The following is a 22,620-nucleotide window of genomic DNA, read 5'->3' as shown; positions in this document are numbered from 1 at the left end:
AGAGTCCAGTGCTGGATGTCCAATGCCAAACAACCTGCAAGACAGGAACACAACCCCACCCATTACCAGAGAGGCAGCCTAAAATCACACTAAGTTCACAGACAGCCCAAAACACACCACTGGACGTGGTACTGCCCACTAGAAAGAAAAGATCCAGTCCCACCCAACAGAACACAGGCACCAGTCCCCTCCATCAGGAAACTGACAAAAGCCATTGAATCAACCTCACCCACTGGGGGGAAAACACCAAAAATAATGGGAACTACAAACCTGAAGCCTGCTAAAAGGAGACCATAAACACAGCAAATTAAGCAAAGTGAGAATAGAGAGAAACACACAGCAGATGAAGGAGCAAGGTAAAAACCCAGAAGACCAAACAAATGAAGAGAAAATAGACAGTCTACCTGAAAAAGAATTCAGAGTGATGATTGTAAAGACGATCCATGATCTTGGAAATAGAATGGAGAATATACAAGAAACATGTAACAAGAACCCAGAAGAACAAAAGAGCAAACAAACAATGAAGAACAAATGAAATTATAAATGAAATTAAAAATTCTCTAGAAGGAATCAATAGCAGAATAACTGGTAAAAAACGTATAAGTAACATGGAAGATAAAATAGGGGAAATAACTGCTGCAGAGCAGATTAAAGAAAAAAGAATGAAAAGAATTAGGAACTGTCTCAGAGACCACAGGGACAACATTAAAGGCTCAAATATTTGAATTATAGGGGTCCCAGGAGAAGAAGAGGAAAAGAAAGTGTTCAGAAAATACTTGAAGAGATTATAGTTGAAAACTTCTCTAACATGGGAAAGGAAATAATCAATCAAGTCCAGGAAGTGCAGAAAGTCCCATACAGGATAAATCCAAACATGCCAAGACATATCATTAAAACTATCAAAAATTAAATAAAAAGAAAAAATATTAAAAGCAACAGGGGAAAAGCAACAAATAACATACAAGGAATCCCCATAAGGTTAACAGCTGAAGCTTCAGCAGAAACTCTGCAAGCCAGAAGGGAGTGGCAAGACACATTTAAAGTGATGAAAGGGAAAAACCTACAACCAAGATTACCCTAGCCAGCAAGGATATAATTCAGATTCAATGGAGAAATTAAAACGTTAACAGAGGAGCAAATTTAAGAGAATTCAGCACTAACAAATCAGCTCTAAAACAAATACAAAAGGAACTTCTCTAGGCAGGAAACACAAGAGAAGAGACCTACAAAAACAAACCCAAAACAATTAAGAAAATGGTAATAGAAACATAAATATTGATAATTACCTTAAATTTAAATGGATTAAATGTTCCAACCGAAAGACACAGGCTTGCTGAATGTTTACAAAAACAAGACCCATACACGTTGTCTACAAGAGACACACTTCAGACCTTGGGACACACACAGACTGAAACTGAGGAGATGGAAAATGTTATTCCATGCAAATGGAAACCAAAAGAAAGCTGAAGTGGCAATTCTCATATTAGACACAATAGACTTTAAAATAAAGTCTATTACAAGAGTCAAGGTATGACACTACAAAATTATCAGGGGATCAATCCAAGAAGAAGACAATGATTGTAAATATTTATGCACCCAAAATAGGAAAACCTCAATACATAAGGCAAATGCAAACAGCCATAAAAGGGGAAATCAACATTAACACAGAAATAGTAGGGGACTTTGAACCCCACTTTTAACACTGAACAGATCATCCAAACTGAAAATAAATAAGGAAACACAAGCTTTCAATGACACATTAAACAAGATGGACTTAATTGATATTTATAGAACATTCCATCCAAAAATAACAGAATACACTTTCGTCTCACGTGCTCATGGAACATACTCCAGAATAGATCATATCTTGGGTGACAAATCAAGCCTTGGTAAATTTAAGAAAATTGAAATCATATCAAGTACCTTTTCCAACCACAACGCTATGAGACTAGATATCAATTACAGGAAAAAAATCTGTAAAAAATATAAACACATGGAGGCTAAAAAATACATTACTTAATAACCAAGAGAACACTGAAGAAATCAAAGAGGAAATAAAAAATACATAGGAAAAAAGACAAAGAAAACATGACAACCCAAAACCTATGGGATGCAGCAAAAGCTGTTCTAAGAGGGAAGATTATAGCAATACCATCCTACTTCAAGAAACAAAAAACATCTCAAATAAACAACCTAACCTTACACCTAAAACAATTAGGGAAAGAAGAACAAAAATCCCCAAAGTTAGCAGAAGGAAAGAAATCATAAACATCAGATGAGGAATAAATGAAAAAGAAATGAAACAATAGCAAACATCAATAAAACTAAAAGCTGGATTTTAGAGAAGGTAAACAAAATAGATAAACCATTAGCCAGACTCATCAAGAAAAAAAGGGAGAACACTCAAATAAATAGAAATAGAAATGAAAAAGGAGAAGTAACAACTGACACTTCAGAAATACAAAGGATCAGGAGAGATTACTACAAGCAACTATATGCCAATAAAATGGACAACTTGGAAGAAATGGACAAATTCTTAGTAAAGCACAACCTTCTGAGACTGAAACAGGAAGAAATAGGACATATAAACAGACGAAACCCAAGCACTGAAATTGAAACTGTGCTTAAAAATCTTCCAACAAACAAAAGCCCAGGAAAAGATGGCTTCACATGCAAATTCTATCAAACATTTAGAGAAGAGCTAACACCTATACTTCTCAAACTCTTGCACAATATAACAGAGAAAGGAACACTCCCAAACACATTCTACAATGCTACTATCACCCTGATAAGAAAACCAGAAAATGATGTCACAGAGAAAGAAAATTACAGTCCAATATCACTAATGAACTTAGATGCAAAAATCCTCAACAAAATTCTAGCAAAAAAATCCAACAGCACATTAAAAGGATCATACACCATGATCAAGTGGGGTTTATCCCAAGAATGCAATGATTCTTCTGTATATGCAAATCAATTAATATGAAACACTATATTAACAAACTGAAGAATAAAAACCATATGATCATCTCAATAGATGCAGAAAAAGCTTTGACAAAATTCAACACCCATATATGATTAAAAAAAACCCTCCAGAAAGTAGGCATAGAGGGAACTAATCTCAGCGTAATAAAGGCCATACATGACAAACACACAGCCAACATTGTCCTCAGTGGTGCAAAACTGAAACCACTTTCACTAAGATCAGGAACAAGACAAGGTTGCCCACCCTCACCACTATTATTCAAAATTGTTTTGGAAGTATTAGCCACAGCAATCAGAAAGAAAAAGAAATAAAGGTAATCCAAATCAGAAAAGAAGTAAAGCTGTCACTGTTTTCAGATGCCATGATATTTTACATACAGAATCCTAAGGATGCTAACAGAAAACTCCTGTAGCTAATCAATAAATTTGGTAAAGTAGCAGGATACAAAATTAATGCACAGAAATCTCTGGCATTCCTATACATTAATGATGAAAAATCTGAAAAGAATTTAAGGAAACGCTCACATTCACTATTGCAACAAAAAGAATAAAATACCTAGGAATAAACATATCAAAGGAGACAAAAGACCTGTAGGCAGAAAAGTATAAGACAGTGATGAAAGAAATTAAAGATGATACAAACAGATGGAGAGATATACCATGTTTTTGGGTTGGAAGAATCAACATTGTGAAAATGACTCTACTACACAAAGCAGTCTACAGATTCAATGCAATCCCTATGAAACTACCACTGGCATTTTTCACAGACCTAGAAAAAATCTTTCACTCTTTGTATGGAAACACAAAAGACCCTGATTAGCCAAAGCAATCTTGAGAAAGAAAAATGGAGCTGGAGGAATCAGGCTCCCTGACTTCAGACTATACTACAAAGTTACTGTAATCACATCAGTATGGTACTGGCAGAAAAAACAGAAATATAGATCAATGGATCAGGATAGAAAGCCCAAAGATAAACTCACACACATATGGTCACCTTATTTTTGATAAAGGAGTCAAGAATTTACAGTGTAAAAATGAACGCCTCTTCAGTAATTGGTGCTGGGAAAACTGGACATCTATATATAAAAGAATGAAATTAGAACACTCCCTAACACCATACACAAAAATAAACTCAAAATGGATTAAAGACCTAAATGTAAGGCCAGACACCATCAAACTCTTAGAGGAAAACATAGGCAGAACACTTTATGACATAAATCTCAGCAAGATCCTTTTTGACCCACCTCCTAGAGAAATGGAAATAAAAACAAAAATAAACAGATGGAATCTAATGAAACTTAAAAGGGTTTGCACAGCAAAGGAAACCATAAAGAAGACCAAAAGACAACCCTCAGAATGGGAGAAAATATTTGCAAATGAAGCAACTGAAAAAGGATTAATCTCCAGAATTTACAAGTAGCTCATGCAGCTCAGTATCAAAAAGCCCCCAAAACCCAATCCAAAAATGTACAGAAGACCTAAATAGACATTTCTCCAAAGAAGATACACAGATTGCCAACAAACACATGAAAGGATGCTCAACATCACTAATCATTAGAGAAATGCAAATCAAAGCTACAATGAGGTATCACCTCACACCAGTCAGAATGGCCATCATCAAAAATCTACTAACAGTAAATGCTGGAGAGTGTGTGGAAGAAACAGAACCCTCCTACACTGTTGGTGGAATGTAAATTCGTACAAGCATTATGGAGAACACTATGGAAGTTCCTTAAGAAACTAAATATAGAACTATCATATGATCCAGCAATCGTACTCCTAGGCATATACCTAAGGAAAACCCTAATTCGAAAAGATACATGCACTCCAATGTTCATTGCAGCACTATTTACAATAGCCAGGACGTGGAGGCAACTGAAATATCCATCGATAGAGGAATGTATTAAGAATATGTGGTACATATATACTATGGATATATCTCAGCAATTAAAAAGAACAAAATAATGCAATTTGCAGCAAGATGGATGGACCTAGAGGTTTTCATACTGAGTGAAGTAAGTCAGAAAGAAGACAAGTATATGATATCACTTATCTGTGGAATCTACAAAAATGGTACAAATGAACTCATTTACCAAACAGAAATAGAGTTACAGATGTAAAAAAGAAACTTTTGGTTACCAGGGGGGAAAGTGGGGAGAGGGATAAATTGGGAAATTGTGATTTACATATACACACTACTATATATAAAATAGATAGCTAATAAGGACCTACTGTATAGCACAGGGCACTCTACTCAATACTCTGTAATGACCTATATGGGAAAAGAATCTAAAAGAGTGGATATTTGTATATGTATAACTGATTCACTTTGCTGTACACCTGAAACTTATACAACATTGTAAATAAACTATACTCTAAGAAAAATTATTAAAAAAGGAAAAAGACAAATACTGTATGATCTCAGTTATATGCAGGAATTTTTTTTTAAAAAAATGAAAACAAAAAACTGAATTACAGAAAATGGATTGGTTTTTGTCAGATGTGGAGAGGCTAGGGAGTGGACAAAATGGGTCAAAATGGTTAAAAAGTACAAACTTCCAGTTATGAAATGAATAAGTCATGGAGATACAATGTACAGCAGGGTCACTGTAGTCAATAATACTGTATGTATATTTGACAATGCTAAGAGAGTACATTTTAAAAGTTTTCATCACACAAAAAGTATTTTGTAACTATTCATGGTGATGAAGGTTAAATAGACTTGTTGTGGTAATAATTTCTACAACTATACAAATATCAAATCATTATGTTGTATATCTGAAACTAATATAGTGGTGTATGTCAATTATATCTAAATAAAATTAGAAAGAAAAAAATTAGAATGGAAAACAAAACACTCTAAATTAAGACTAGTTTTCTACTCCAGTAAGTGTAATATAAAGAATTCTTCATTCATAGTTGAGGAGCATGTCAAGCTTTACAAACATAATTCAAATATGAATTATTTTAATCCAGAACAGAGCTGGCCCTGAAAAAAAGCACTTGGCAAGAAAATAATCTTGGTGTGTATGAGAAACAAAAAGAATGTGGTTTGGCTAGATCATAAAATAAAATGGAAAATTGGTTCAAGATGAGGGTGGAAAATAGGCAGGAGCTGGAATAATATATGCAGTGAAAGGTAGGGTAAGCAGCCTTGGTTTATTCTGAATATAATGGGAAACCACGAGAGTGTTTTAAGCAGTGGAGTGTAGAAGTAGCAAGGCTAGCTAGGAACTCTTGCAGTATTCCAGCAAAGATTATGATGATGATTGGGACCATTTAGGTGGTAGTGATTGAGAAGGTAGGAGTGGACTGATTCAGGATACATTTTGGAGATAAGGTAGACAAGTCTTACTGATTGATTACATGTGGGGAATGAGGAAAAGAGCAGAATCATATATGATATCCAGATTTTAAAAGATTAAATGGGTGGATCACAATGCCATTTATTAAGATGGAGAATACTGGGGAGGAATAGGTTTGGGGATGGGTTAAGAGTATTATTGAGATATATTAAGCCTGAGATGTCTAGTAGGCTCTACACTGAAATTTTCAAGTAGGCAATTAGATATAAGAATTTGGAACTGTTTGGAAAGACCAAAGTTGGATATATTAATTTTGGAGTTATCAATACATAGATGATATTTAAAACTGTTGAATGAGATGAACTTATGAAGGAGAATTTTAGATAGAGAAGTTCCAGGACCAAGTCTTAGATCATTCCGACATTAAAGGTGAGGAAGAGTAGGATACAATAAAGGTGGCGAAAAGCTACCAGTAAGTAGAAAGAACAGGAGAGCATAGAGTCAAGTAAAGTGTTTTTAGAAAGAAGAAGTGGTGGGTTTAAATGCTGCTGGACTATAGAATAACATGAGGAGAGAAGAGAGACCAGTATATGTGAATACAAGAAGGTATTTGGTAATTCTGAAAAGAGCAGTTTTAGTGAAATAGTAGGTATGGAAGAGCATAAATAGATGGTAGCTATGCACATGGAAGTTTATTAAAGAGACTTGGTGTGAATATATACAAGGCCAGAACATACCCTGAAAGTTCTTTTTTACAGTTAAAATTAATCATCGGTCCAAAGAATTTTGTTGTATTGTTTTCTTGTATTTTACTTATTTTTCATAAAAACTGCTTTTGGAAAAGAATTCAGCTTTTTGAGTGTCCCTTTTTCTCATTTATCTTAAAAATTATCCACCAATATATTTTCATTCCTTATAAATCTTGCTCTTGTGACTATCCACCCATTGACTTAACCTCTAAGACTGAATAAATAATGGAGTCATTACTCAGCTTTGAGTGTCAAAGCTGACATTTTGAGTTCACCAGGAGAAAAATGGACTTAAAAACCAAGCTTTCTGAGAGAGATAAAAGGAATTTATAAATCCCTCCCACAAATGGAAAATATATGAAGAGCAAATGGAGGTCAATATATAAGGTTTTATTATAAACAAAGGATAGAAAAAACTTGGAATACAAGGTAAAGGGAGATTCTCACCAATCCAGAAGAGGAAATAGAAGCTCTCTGAGAGGGAAAAACAAAAATAGGGGGACAGGGAGGAAGAGGAGAAAGGGCGGGAAAAAATTAATTAAGTATAAAGCTCAAGGTCGAGACCCAGCCATATCTACAGATGTTCTGAATTTAGCAGCACAGAGAGCATCAGACCTACCATGCTGAGAATAGACAATTAACACTGTGCAAAAGTAGAGGAAACACAGACTTATTCCCAGAAACCATGCAAATGAATTACACTTCAACCAAAGATCAGAGAGCCAAAAAGGGAGGACAACAATGGGAAGAGCAGCCCTTCCATCCAAAATGAGATGTCTAACTAAGCTTCCCCTTACAGCCAGGTTTTGAAGGAAGGGGGATTGAAAGTGAGATCTTCTAAAGGAGAGAAATAGAAACTTTAAATTTACAGAGTATTTACCTCCAAAGAGATTGGATTGACCTTGAAGAGACTGCTATAAACCAGAAAAAAACTAGTTACTTCCAGCAAGTTAACATTTTCCCCCTAATTATCAGTAAGAAAGACCGCTCATAAAGATATGGATTAAATAATTAAATATGGTTTTTGCATATCTGAATCCTAGTATACTATGTTTCTATCTTGCTGTGTCTGAATTTGGTTGAGTTTTTACTATATGCAACAACTGCCTAGGAAATGTCTTTATTTCTCACTAAAATCTGTCCTTTAGAATTTTTAGTCATTTTCCTTTTGGTTCTTTCATAAGTATAGAACAGTTAATCACTTTTGTAATATGACTTTTTAAAAATAATTATAAATATTTTCTTAAATCACAAGCCAGTTCTCTCTGCTCCAGTCTAAATATTATTTTTAACTTTTTGACATTTGTTTTGCAAATCTTTTGAGTCCTTTGGAAGTACTCTTCATCTTTCTCATCTGTGAGCCCCAAACTTGTCAGTATACCAGGAAAATGGAACTATTCTTCAGAGAACATATAAACTCAAAATTTAAAACTATCTTTCATTTTTAATCCAATTTTCTCTAAAAATAAAACAGGAGTAATCATACCAAAGGAGCATATCTTGGTTTTGGAGGTGGAGGAGGATTCTGGCACCCACAGAGACGTTTGGCCTTAGGTGATGGCAGTAAAGTCTCACAAGGAAGTAGTGGTGGTCTTTCTCTTGATGGAGGAACTCTACCTGTACCTACGTTTTTCCCTTTTTCTTTGAATATAGTCCTTTTGGATGGCATTTTGAAATTTCTCTTTGGTTCCAGTGCTTCCTTCTTTGAATCTGTAGATGTGGCATCTGATTCATCAACTATCCTTTTAGGCCTAAGTTTATATAGTGACTCTTCAGATTCAGCATCTGAACTTTTCAATGTTTCAGGCTTCTTTAGGTTTTTCTCAGAAGACACATCAGATTCAGCATCACTAGACTCTAGGTCCTTCTTTGCATCCTTCTTTTTTGCATCTTTTTTGAATCTTTCTTAACCTTCTTTTAATCCTCTTGTCCGTCTTTGATTCCCAATCAGACTTGGTTTCAGTAGACTCTTCAGACTTCATTGCAGACTTCCTTTTGTCATCTTTCTTTGAATTTTTTACCCATTTTTGTATCCCCTTCAGATTCAGAATCAGCATCAGTAGACACAACATCCTTCTTGGCATCCTTTTCCTTGTCATCTTTCTTTGAATTTTTCTTTGCATCTTTTGAATCTACAGATTCTTCTGCATCCTTCTGGCCATCTTTTTTGTCATCTTTCTTTGAATCTTTCTTTGCATCCTTTGAGTTTCCAGATTCTGCATCAGTAGACTCTGTGTCCTTCTTTGCACCCTTCTTGCTGTCTTTCATTGCACTTTTCTTATCTTTCTTCTCATCTTTCTTTGCATCTTTTGAATCTTCAGATTCAGCATCAGAGCCCTTCCCCTTTGTATCCTTTTTTGCATCCTTCTTTGGAAGCTTTTTAAAATTATTCTGTGAGTAGTTATTTAACCACATATCAAATTCCATGGGTTCAGCACCAGACTCCTCTAAATACATCATTAAATCCATATTTGAACTACTTTTTGAGCAAATCTCTAATTTGGCATCACGATTGTTCTTTCAGCTCCTATAATACTTCTTTGTACATATGGATTCAAAATCCATCTCCCTGGAATCCTTTGAATATCTCTTATCTTTTTTTTATCCTTTATTGAGACTGACTTAGAACCTTTGGATTCTGGGTTTGCTTCTGAATTGGACTTTGACTTCTTAGATAGTTGACTTTCATGTGATGATTTTGATGGAGTTTTAACTGCTTTATTTCCTCTTTTAGGTTTCTCATTATTTACTGTTTTCTTGGATTCTAAAGTTGTTTTGTGTGGGCCTATAGCTTTCTTGGAAACTTTCTTCAAATTTATTCCTTTTTTGTCATCTTTGGACTTTTTAGATTCTGCCTTTTTAGAATGAGTGATAAGAGTATAAGAATGTCTGAATGAAGCCTGTCTCCTGATAGTTAAATTAATAGATGACCTTTGAAATGTTTTTCTTAATGAATGTATTATCCATATATGAGCTGGCTTCTGAGCTTCATCTAAATTTCTTTTGTCATGTCTATGAAAAAAATTTGGTTAGAATAATGATGTGTTTTTTGAATTAGTTATATCTTGTTATATTGAAACATAAAAATAGTCTAGCTTTTAGATAACCATCTATTTAAATAGTTTTTTTTTTCCTTTTCAACATTCTATGTGTGTTTGTGTGTGTATGTGAGATAACTCCACTTTGGAAATAAAATAAATTTAGGTGGAACCTTAGAATTTCCTCAATGATTAATATTAGGATCAGAGCAGGCCCACATGATCCATGACATTTCAGGTCCTGTCCTCACAACTGATAATATGTTCCATTTGGACTCCTACAGGGGAGAGATCTTTTGGAACATTTAATGTACCCCTCAGCCCCAAGTCAGATCAGAAATAAGCTGATGCCCTTGAAGGTTGTTATGATAATTCTTATGATAGGCTACAATTTTATAGACTTCAGGTCTAGCTTGATTTCTACACCTACTTTCAAGGTCTCTGAACAGATTTAAAGCCTAAGATCCCTGCTGTGAAATACTGCCAAAAACAAAGACATAAAATAAAACAAATATTATATACACATTTCTTAGTGTAACAATAGTGTATATTTTTTACTCCAACCCAAACATTTCTCAAATCTGGTTGTCATAGTGGCCACATAGACTAATTTACATTTACTTCTTATACTCCTTCAGCTATCCATTAGGGATATCACCAGTCAGTGAAATTGTTATATGGAATTAAAGGAGGACAATGAAGAGAAGCATGAAACTTTGATCTCTACAGATGTAAAAATGACCATTGAATAAATGCATTGACTGTGACCCTGCTTTGGGAGATACTTTTAAAATATATTTTGATATCTGGGTGACCTCAGTAGGCTAGCTTTTCTTTTTGTTAGTTGATAGAATAACTTCACTTTATAAAAGCAGTAGAAAACGTGAATCTCCAAGTATCTAGTATTTGAATGCCAGATTAAAGAAAATGGAAAGGCCCTGAAACCTCATCAAGATGGGCTCCTCAAGTAGTGAAATTGAGACTGTGATTAAGAATCTTCCAACAAACAAAAGCCCAGGAACAGATGGCTTCACAGGCGAATTCTATCAAACATTTAGAGAAGAGCAAACACTTATCCTTCTCAAAATCTTCCATAATATAGCAGAGGGAGGAACACTCCCAAACTCATTCTACGAGGCCACCATAACCCTGATATGAAAACCAGACAAAGATGTCACAAAGAAAGAAAACTACAGGCCAATATCACTGACGAACATTGACGGAAATATGCTCAACAAAATACTAGCAAAGAGAATCCAACATCACATTAAAAGGATCATACACCATGATCAAGTGAGGTTTATTCCAGGAATGCAAGGATTTTTTCAATATATGCAAATCAATCAATGTAATACACCATATTAACAAATTGAAAGAGAAAAAACATATGATCATCTCAATAGATGCAAAAAAAACACTTGACAAAATTCAAAAAACATTTATGATAAAAAACTTCCAGAAAGTAGGCATAACAGGAACTTACCTCAACATAATAAAGGCCATATATGAAAAACCCACAGCCAACATCATTCTCAATGGTGAAAAACTGAAAACATTTTCACTAAGATCTGGAACAAGGCAAGATTTTCCTCTCTCAACACTATTATTCAACATAGTTTTGGAAGTTTTAGCCACAGTGATCAGACAAGAAAAAGAAATAAAAGGAATCCAAACTGGAAAAGAAGAAGTAAATCTGTCACTGTTTGCAGATGGCATGATACTAAACATAGAGAATCCTATAGATGCAACCAGGAAACTACTAGAGCTAATCAATGAATTTGGTAAAACAGCAGGATATAAAATTATGCACAGAACTCTCTTGCGTTCCTATACACTAATATTGAAAAATCTGAAAGAGAAATTAAGGAAACACTCATATTTATCATTGTAACAAAAAGAAGAAAAAACCTAGGAATAAACCTACCTAGGGAGAGAAAAGACCTGTATACAGAAAACTATAAGACCCTGATGAAAGAAATTAAAGATAATACAAACAGATGGAGAGATACACCATGATCTTGGATTGGAAGTATCAACATGTGAAAGTGACTATACTATCGAAAGTAATCTACAGATTAAATGCAACACTTATCAAACTACCAATGGCAGTTTTCACAGAAAGAAAACAAAATACTTCACAATTTTATGGAAACACAAAAGACCCTGAATAGCCAAAGCAATCTTGAGAGAGAAAAACGGATCTGGAGGAATCAGGCTCCCTGACTTCAGATTATACTGCAAAGCTACAATAATCAACACACTATGGTACTGGCACAGAAAGAGAAATATAAATCAATAGAACAGGATAGAAAAGCAAGAGTTAAACCCATGCACATATGGTCACCTTATTTTTGATAAAGGAGGCAAGAATATGCAGTGGAGAAAAGACAGCGTCTTCAATAAGTGGTGCTGGGAATACAGGACAGCTGCATGTAAAGAATGAAATTAGAATACTCCCTAACACCATACACAAAAATAAACTCAAAATGGATTAAAGACCTAAATGTAAGGCCAGAAACTATCAAACTCTTAGACAAAAACATAGGCAGAACACTCTATGGCATAAATCACAGCAAGATCCTTTTTGACCCATGTCCTAGAAAAGTGGAAATAAAAACAAAAATTAACAAATGGGACCTAATGAAATTTAAAAGCTTTTGCATATCAAAGGAAAACATAAACAAGACAGAAAGACAACCCTCAGAATGGGAGAAAATATTTGCAAGGAAGCAAGTGAGAAAGGATTAAGCTCCAAAATTTACAAGCAGCTCATGCAGCTGAATATAAAAAAAACAAACAACTCAATGCAAAATGGGCAGAAGACCTAAACAGACATTTCTCCAAAGAAGATATACAGATTGCCAACAAACACATGAAAGAATTCTCAACATCATAATCATTAGAGAAATGAAAATCAACACTACAATGAGATATCACCTCACAGTGTTCAGAATGGCGATCATCAAAAAATCTACAAACAATAAATGCTGCTGAGGTTGTGGAGAAAAGGGAACCCTCTTGCACTGTTGTTGGGAACGAAAATTGATACAGCCACTATGTAGAACAGTGTGGAAGTTCCTTAAAAAAGTAAAAATAGAACTACCATACAACCCAGCAATCCCACTACTGGACATATACTCTGAAAAAAACATAATTCAAGAAGAATCATGTACCACAATGTTCATTGCAACACTATTTACAATAGTCAGGACATGGAGCAACCTACATGTCCATCGACAGATGAATCAATAAAGAAGATGTGGAACATATATATAATGGAATATTACTCAGACATAAAAAGAAACGAAATTGAGTTATTTGTAGTGATGTGGATGCACCTAGAGTCTGTCATACAGAGTGAAGTAAACCAGAAAGAGAAAAAAAAATACCATATGCTAACATATATACATGGAATCTAAAAAAAAAGAAAAATGGCTCTGCAAAACCTAGGTGCAGGACAGGAATAAAGACACAGACCTGGATAATGGACTTGAGGATACAGGGAGGGGGAAGAGTAAGCTGGGGTAAAGTGAGAGAGTGGCATTGACATATATACACTACCAATTGTAAAATAGATAGCTAGTGGGAAGCAGCTGCATATCACAGGGAGATCAGCTCGGTGCTTTGTGACCACCTAGAGGGGTGGGTTATGGAGGGTGGGAGGGAGATGCAAGAGGGAGGAAGTATAAGGATATATGTATATGTATAGCTGATTCACTTTGTTATAAAGCAGAAACTAACACAACATTGTAAAGCAATTATGCTCCAATAAAGATGTTTAGAAAAAATTGTCTCCTCTTCTAAGACTCAAATTTTATATGTTGTTTTGTGGCCGGTTAAATTTTCCTGATAGATCCCTCCAGTTGCAACATTAGATTCTCCAGCTTACCTAGACTATGAGGTATATAATGCTTTTGAAATTGAGAACCACGTATAAATAAAGTTTAATCTGAAGTAGTTGGAGGCAATCTACTATACAGGGAGTTATAAATTTAGAAATATCTGCTTCCAATTGGTAGTAAAATTCAAATTATATATATATATATATAATTTATATTTATATATTGTCTCATCTTAAATTTCGTAATAAATGACATTAATATTTACAAGAACTGCAGTTTGTGTTTCTGAAGGTCTTAATCTCTTTTTACTACCTGGCTGTGGTTGTTTGGGAAATGTAAAGTGAAGTATTGTTGATTCCATAATTTTCTGCTTGATTCCCTGACTGAAATAAGAGAGAATAATAGACAATTTGCAGTTAATAGCCAGACTTTCATCAGCCCTGAACTATTCTTGAGCAATAAATATATTAAGTTGTCACTCAAAATATAGCTTTCCCCCCTGGAGTTTGTAGTTTATTTGCATATTAGTTAGGAAAGATAAAAACTGATTTCTCCATTTAGCACCAAAATAACTTTAAAATGACATTGGTAATTTTATTTTCTAGATGAAACCAATTTTCACAGTTACATAAATCATAATAATTACAATAATACAATCAAACTGTAAGAAGGGAAAATAGAGAAAAATTCACTGTTTCCATCAAAACATCTCCATCAACTCAACTGTGTTGTTTTTTTCTTTATGTCATTTTGGTTGGATTGCAGCAAATATAACGTCTTTTTTTATAATCCCAATAATAGCTAGCACAATCCCGAGAATAGTCAGTAAAACTCTCAATTCCTTAAACCTAAGTGCATCTTTTAGTTCTCCTCTGACCCCAATGACCTCCCAAGTCACAGAAATTACGGCCATAGACCCAAATGCTACATGAAGGTCTGAAACCCTTATTTAAAGAAAGGGCATGAAGCTTGTCTTTTTGCCTTGTTTATGGTTTCCTTTACTGTGCAAAAGCTTTTACGTTTCATTAGGTCCAATTTGTTTATTTTTGTTTTTATTTCCATTTCTCTAGAAGGTGGGTCAAAAAGGATCTTGCTGTGATTTATGTCATACAGTGTTCGGCTTATGTTTTCCTCTAAGAGTTTGATAGTGTCTGGCCTTACATTGAGGGCTTTAATCCATTTTGAGTTTATTTTTGTGTATGGTGTTAGGGAGTGTTCGAATTTCATTCTTTTACATGTAGCTGTCCAGTTTTCCCAGCACCACTTATTGAAGAGGCTGCCTTTTCTCCACTGTATATTCTTGCCTCCTTTATCAAAGATAAGGTGACCATATGTGTGTGGGTTTATCTCTGGGCTTTCTATCCTGTTCCATTGATCTATATTTCTGCTTTTGTGCCAGTACCATACTGTCTTGATTACTGTAGCTTTGTAGTATAGTCTGATGTCAGGGAGCCTGATTCCTCCAGCTCCATTTTTCTTTCTCAAGATTGTTTTGGCTATTCGGGGTCATTTGTGTTTCCATACAAATTGTGAAAATTTTTTTCTGGTTCTGTGTAAAAAGCCAGTGATACTTTGATAGGAATTGCATTAAATCTGTAGATTGATTTGGAGAAAATATTTACAAATGAAGCAACTGACAAAGGATTAATCTCCAAAATTTACAAGCAGCTCATGAAGCTCAATATCAAAAAACAAAGAACCCAATCCAAAAATGCGCAGAAGACCTAAATAGACATTTCTTCAAAGAAGATATACAGATTGCCAACAAACACATGAAAGAATGCTCAACATCGTTAATCATTAGAGAAATGTAAATCAAAACTACAATGAGATATCATCTCACACTGGTCAGTATGACCATCATCAAAAAATCTAGAAACAGTAAATGCTGGAGAGGGTGTGGAGAAAAGGGAACCCTTTGTTGGTAGGAATGTAAATTGATACAGCCACTATGAAGAACAATATGGAGTTTCCTTATAAAATTAAAAAGAGAACTACCATCTGACCCAGAAATCCCACTACTGGGTATATACCCTGAGAAAACCATAATTCCAAAAGAGTCATGTACCACAATGTTCTTTGCAGCTCTATTTACAGTAACCAGGGCATGGAAACAGTCTAAGTGTCCATCGACAGATGAATGGATAAAGAAGATGTGGCACATATATACGATGGAATATTACTCAGCCATAGAAAGGAACAAAACTCAGTTATTTGTAGTGAGGTGGATGGACCTAAAGTCTGTCATACAGAGTGAAGTAAGTCAGAAGGAGAAAATCTAATACCGTATGGTAACACATATATAGGGAATCTAAAAAAAACAAAAAGTTCATGAAGAACCTAGGGGCAAGATGGGAATAAAGACACAGACCTATTAGAGAATTGACTTGAGGACATGGGGAGGGGGAAGAGTAAGCTGGGACAAAGTGAGAGAGCAGTAATGTATATATGGACATATATGCACTACCAAATATAAAATTGATAACTAATGGGAAGCAATTGCATAGCACAGGGAGATCAGCTCGGTGCTTTGTGACCAGCCAGAAGGGTTGGATAGGGAGGGTGGGCAGCAGGGAGACGCAAGAGGGAAGAGATATGGGGATATATACATATGTATAACTGATTCACCTTGTTATAAAGCAGAAACGAACACACCATTGTAAAGCAATTATACTCAGAAAGGGCATGTACACATTTGAGGGCACCAGAATAGAGTAATTAGGAGGATCAAACTATCTGGGAACTATCAAAAGAAGAGGTATTGAGATAATTCAGATACTTCTCCTGGAGATGAGGAGGTTAATGAGAGATGCGATCATTATACTCAAACATTTAAAGAGCTGGTATATACAAGAATGGTAGCAAAAGTAACAATAGGATTGCTGCAACTGCTAACACTTATACAGTGTTTACTATATGCTAGACTATGTTTTAAGCACTTTACATATATCAACTTATTAATCATCACAACCCTTTGAATTAGGTAATATAATTTATAATTGCCTCCATTTTACAGATATAGAAAAATAGAGCACTGAGAGAGGTTAAATTACTTGCCCCCAAATCATAAAGTAAGTAGAAGAGTTAAGATTCAAACACAGATAGTTTGGCTCCAGAATACATGCTCTTAATTACAATGTTAGAGATTTCACCTACATGTTTCATGAGGGAATAACTAGACCAATGGATAAAGGTTGTAGCAGTGCAAGTGGATTTCAGCTCAATATATTAAGGAGAACTCTTCTATAGTTGTAGCTTTTCAACACCTGGAATATCCACTTTCATCTTTCTGACTATATTTTCCTTCTCTACTTTGAGTTTTGTAATGGTGAATTTTAAAAACAAGAAAACCTTTTGCAAATAAGTTTGATTTTTATAATTAGGAAGAACTAAATATTTCCTTTTAAAATAGCTAGTAGAAACCCACATCAAGTCCAGAAATACTTTAAACGCACACACACACACACACACACACACACACACACACCAATATACATGATTCTCTTAAACTTTAGCAAAAATTCAGGGCATTTAAGCTTTATCACATTGAATGGAAGAGACTAGTCATTTTCCATAAAATTATTTTCAAATATAATCTAAATAATATTGAGCTCCAAAGACTAAATCCTTACTTGGTAAGGAATTATCATATGTTCTGATGTTTACTTCTCGTCTGTTAAAAAAAAGAAAATGTTTAATTGAATTTGTATTATGGCTAATAATAATAATGACTATTATTACTAAGATGCCTTTAATAGTAATGCTTTGAGAAATCTTGGAAAGTACTCATTTATTCTGGTAATAATTATACTGTCCATCGAGGATACACACGGTATAATTTATTTTTATTGTTTAATTTTTATGGGCTATTTTTAAATTTTTTATGTTTTTAAAAAAATTATTTTATTTATTTTTAAATATTACTTCCTTATTAATTAAGAGGAACAGTAGGTTGTGACCACTGTTAATTCTGAGATTGTACTTATATACACAAATACTTTACAGCATGATTTTTTGACTGACCTAAGCCATCAAGTTTGTAAAAACAAACAAAAATAGGTCAAAATGATCAAATATATTTATATATGAGTCAAATTTATTTTCATTTCCTAAGTACAGCTTTGGTACCAGCACAAAGCCTGGTCCATATTCATCATTAAATAACTACCGACTTACTTAGAAAGATTTTGGAGACACTGAGTAATAAAAATATCTAGTCCAGTGGTTCTCAACTAGAGGTAAACATGATAATTAACTTGGACATTTTTAAAATGTAAACATGTCTGAGAACTGCTCCTGGACCCATGAAGCAGAATATCTGTGTGTGGCTTTATCAAGCCTGTATTTAAAAACTCTCCAAGTTATTTGGAAACTCAGTTGAAGTTAAGAATCACTGCTTTGAATTGTCTTGAAACAGGAAACTTCATAGATTTCTGAAATAGTCAAAGCTTGTGGTTTTGCTTTTACAAAATATAGATCAATTGTCTATTAGTTTGTGTTGAAACCATATTCATTCTATAGAGTAGCTAGAAGATTATATGGCCTGGGAGTTTGGAAATTTAACAGTTTGGAAGTCTGACATGCTGGCTGGATCACTGCTTTCACATCCTGGGAAAAATACTTTGCATCTGCATTGATTTTGACTTATTTCCTACAGTCTAAAGTAATTTTTTTCAAACTTTCTTTTGAGCACAACTCAATAATTGTGATGTGTGTATAATTCATATTCTACTGTAATAATATACTTTATAAATTATATATTAAGATAGAAAAATTTGATATGAAATAAAATATATAAATTAAAATTCTCATATCCTGTCCCTACAAGCCAATGGATTGTCCTGCACATGCACCTCACTTTGGAAAACACTAGAAAGGGCAATCAAGGAACAGTGAGAAATGGGAAAATTCTGCCAACATGCTTGTCTTATATAGATGTGGGCTTAGTCTCAAATTATTGGAAATTCAAATATAGTTAAACCTCTGAAAAGTTTTATTCATTTCAAAATATACTTTTTTAGTGCTATAAATGATTATGTGTATATTCCTTTGGTACATAGGTGATCCGAATCTGTATCCTGACATAAAGGGAAAAATTAGTAATAGAAGCCAGAAGAGAATGGAAGGGTATATTTAAAATTCAAAAAAAAAAAAAAAAAAAAAAGCATGCAAATTTAAGATTCTTAACCCAGCAAAATTATTCTTCAAAAATGAACATAACTTGTTTCTCCATTCAACCGATGATAGACATTTAGGTTGCTTCCATCTCCAGGCTATTGGAAATAGAGCTGCAATGAACATTTTGGTACATGACTCTTTTTGAATTACGGTTTTCTCAGGGTATATGCCCAGTAGTGGCATTGCTGGGTTGTATGGTAGTTCTATTTGTAGTATTTTAAGGAACCTCCATATTGTTCTCCATAGTGGCTGTATCAATTTACATTCCCACCAGCAGTGCAAGAGTGTTCCCTTTTCTCCACACTCTCTCCAGCATTTATTGTTTCTAGATTTTTTGATGATGGCCATTCTGACTGGTGTGAGATGAAATCTTATTGTAGCTTTGATTTGCATTTCTCTAATGATTAATGATGTGGAGCATTCTTTCATGTGTTTGTTGGCAATCTGTATATCTTCTTTGGAGAAATATCTATTTAGGTCTTCTGCCCATTTTTGGATTGGGTTGCTTTTTTTTTGTTATTGAGCTGCATGAGCTGCTTGTAAATTTTGGAGATTAATCCTTTGTCAGTTACTTCATTTGCAAATATTTTCTCCCATTCTGAGGGTTGTCTTTCTGTCTTGTTTATGGTTTCCTTTGCTGTGCAAAAGCTTTGCAGTTCCATTAGGTCCCGTTTGTTTATTTTTGTTTTTATTTCCATTTCTCTAGGAGGTGGGTCAAAAAGGATCTTGCTGTGATTTATGTCATACAGTGTTCTGCCTATGATTTCCTCTAAGAGTTTGATAGTTTCTGGCCTTACATCTAGGACTTTAATCCATTTTGAGCTTATTTTTGTGTATGGTGTTAGGGAGTGTTCTAATCTCATAGATTAGAATCTCATTTTAAATCTCATTAAAAAAATCTCATTTTACATGTACTTGTCCAGTTTTCCCAGCACCACTTTTTGAAGAGGCTGTCTTTTCTCCACTGTATATTCTTGCCTCCTTTATCAAAGATAAGGTGACCATATGTGCATGGATTTATCCCTGGGCTTTCTATCTTGTTCCATTGTTGTACATTTCTGTTTTTGTGCCAGTACCATACTGTCTTGATTACTGTAGCTTTGTAGTATAGTCTGATGTCAGGGAGCGTGATTCCTCCAGCTCCATTTTTAGTTCTCAAGATTGCTCTGGCTATTTGGGGTCTTTTGTGTTTCCATAAATATTGTGAATTTTTTTGTTCTAGTTCTGTGAAAAATGTCAGTGGTAGTTTGATAGGCATTGCATTGAATCTGTAGATTGCTTTGGGTAGTACAGTCATTTTCACAATGTTGATTCTTCCAATCCAAGAACATGGTATATCTCTCCATCTATTTATATCATCTTTAATTTCTTTCATTAGTGTCTTATAATTTTCTGCATACAGGTAAAATAGAATATTACTCAGCTGTTAAAGGAAATGAAATTGAGTTATTTGTAGTGAGGTGGATGGACCTAGAGTTTGTCCTACAGAGTGAAGTAAGTCAGAAAGAGAAAAACAAATACCATATGCTAACACATATATATGGAATCTAAGAAAAAAAATAAGGTCATGAAGAACCTAGGGGTAAGAAGGGAATAAAGACACAGACCTACTACAGCATGGACTTGAGGATATGGGGAGGGGGAACGGTAAGCTCTGACAAAGTGAGAGATTGGCATGGACGTATATACACTACCAAATGTAAAATAGATAGCTAGTGGGAAGCAGCCGCACAGCACAGGGAGATCAGCTAGGTGGTTTGTGACCACCTAGAAGGGTGGGGTAGGGAGGGTGGGAGGGGGGGAGATGAAGAGGGAAAAGATATGCGAACATATGTATATGTATAACTGATTCACTTTGTTATAAAGCAGAAACTAACACATTCTTGTAAAGCAGATATACTCCAATAAAGATGTTAAGAAAAAAAAGAAGAAGCTTGCATTTCTGGGGAATGGTAAAAATACTAATTTGTGGTAAACATCAATAAATCAAAGGATTATGCTTTCATTTTTAAGCTAACCACAAAAGAATAATGAAAGGCATTTGCATAAAATAATAGAGAAGGAAATGTAAATAAAATGTTTTATTAACATAAAGGAAAGCAATAAAGGAGAAATAACAAAAAATATGGGACAAATAATAAACAAAAAGTTAAATATTATATTTAAATCCAAACATAAAGTAACTACATTAAAAGCAAATGGAGTAAGATTAATAAGTTATAGAAATATTCTGTATAACATTGTGCCTATAGTTAACAATACAGTGTTTTACACACAAAAATTGGTAAGAGGATTGTTCTCATGTTAAGAAAAGTATATGGACTAAGTACACCACTTAAAAAATGAAAATGTCACAGGGGATTATAGGAGATACACCAAGAATATAAGGACACATAATGGTTAATTTTTTTTTTAATGGAGAAGGGATACACTGTGCTCACCAATGGATAATAACCTCCAAATGTAAAATAGCTAGCTAGTGGGAAGCAGTCACATGGCACAGGGAGATCAGCTCGGTTCTTTGTGACCAGCTAGAAGGGTGGGATAGGGACGGTGAGAGGGAGGGAGACACAAGAGGGAAGAGATATGGGGATATATGTATATGTATAACTGATTCTCTTTGTTATAAAGCAGAAACTAACACACCATTGTAAAGCAATTATACTCCAATAAAAATGTTAAAAAAAAAGCTCATGGAGCTAAACTAATTTAACTAAGTTAACTTTAAGATAAATAAAAATAAATGGGGACATTTTATAATGGTACAAAGCTCAATCCAATAGAAAGATGTAGTAATTCAAGATTTTTATGTACCCACTGACATAGTTTTAAAAAATATAAAACCAAAATTTTAAAAGGAAAAGTCATAATGTGCAAACTGACAATTATAGTTGGAGACTTTGGCATACTCATTTTAATAACTAATAGACCAAGAAGACAAAAATGTATCAGTAGAGATATAGAAAATTTGAATAATATAATTAATACAACTTGACATAGTATAAAGACTTTACAGCAAACAACTGCACAATATACATTTTTTTCAAGTTCACATGGAACAGTTAACAAAAGTGACAATAGACTAGGCAATAAGCAAGTCTCAATAAGTATCAAAGTACTGAAATCATATGGTATATGTTTTCTGATCACAGTTGAATAAATCTAGAAATCAGTGACAAAAAAATACTAAAAAATACCTAACAATTGGAAATTAATAATACAAACTATGGATTAAAGAATAACAAGGGAAACTAAAAAATATTTTGAACATTATTTTGAATAGCATAAAGAAAAATACAATAGTTAAATATCTGTGGGATATAAAAACTTATTAAAATCTTTATAACTTTAAATTTGTATATTAAAAAGAAGATAGGCTGAAAAATCAATGACCTAAATATCCATTTCATGAAACTAGAAACAAAACATCAGATTGAAGCCAATATATTTAAGAGGAAAAAAATAATAAAGACACCAACAGAAAAAAATGAAAGAAAGCAAAAACTTTATGCCAATATATTTA

At 34.0% G+C, this 22,620-nt stretch overlaps 1 protein-coding gene across 1 annotated transcript; it reads right to left on the bottom strand.

The window, feature by feature from the left end:
- Positions 1-8,519: 8,519 nt before the first annotated feature.
- CYLC1 (cylicin 1) lies at positions 8,520-22,010 on the bottom strand. Its single transcript, XM_033404048.1, is given in 9 exon segments — positions 8,520-8,942; positions 8,944-9,052; positions 9,054-9,642; positions 9,645-10,051; positions 11,285-11,319; positions 14,185-14,261; positions 14,264-14,302; positions 17,552-17,592; positions 21,997-22,010. Coding segments are annotated over 9 exon segments (1,734 nt in total).
- Between the last annotated feature and the right edge of the window lie 610 nt (positions 22,011-22,620).

This window comes from Orcinus orca, chromosome X, assembly GCF_937001465.1.
Source record: "Orcinus orca chromosome X, mOrcOrc1.1, whole genome shotgun sequence".
Lineage (NCBI taxonomy): Eukaryota > Metazoa > Chordata > Mammalia > Artiodactyla > Delphinidae > Orcinus > Orcinus orca.
This window is presented reverse-complemented; position numbering and strand designations above follow the sequence as displayed.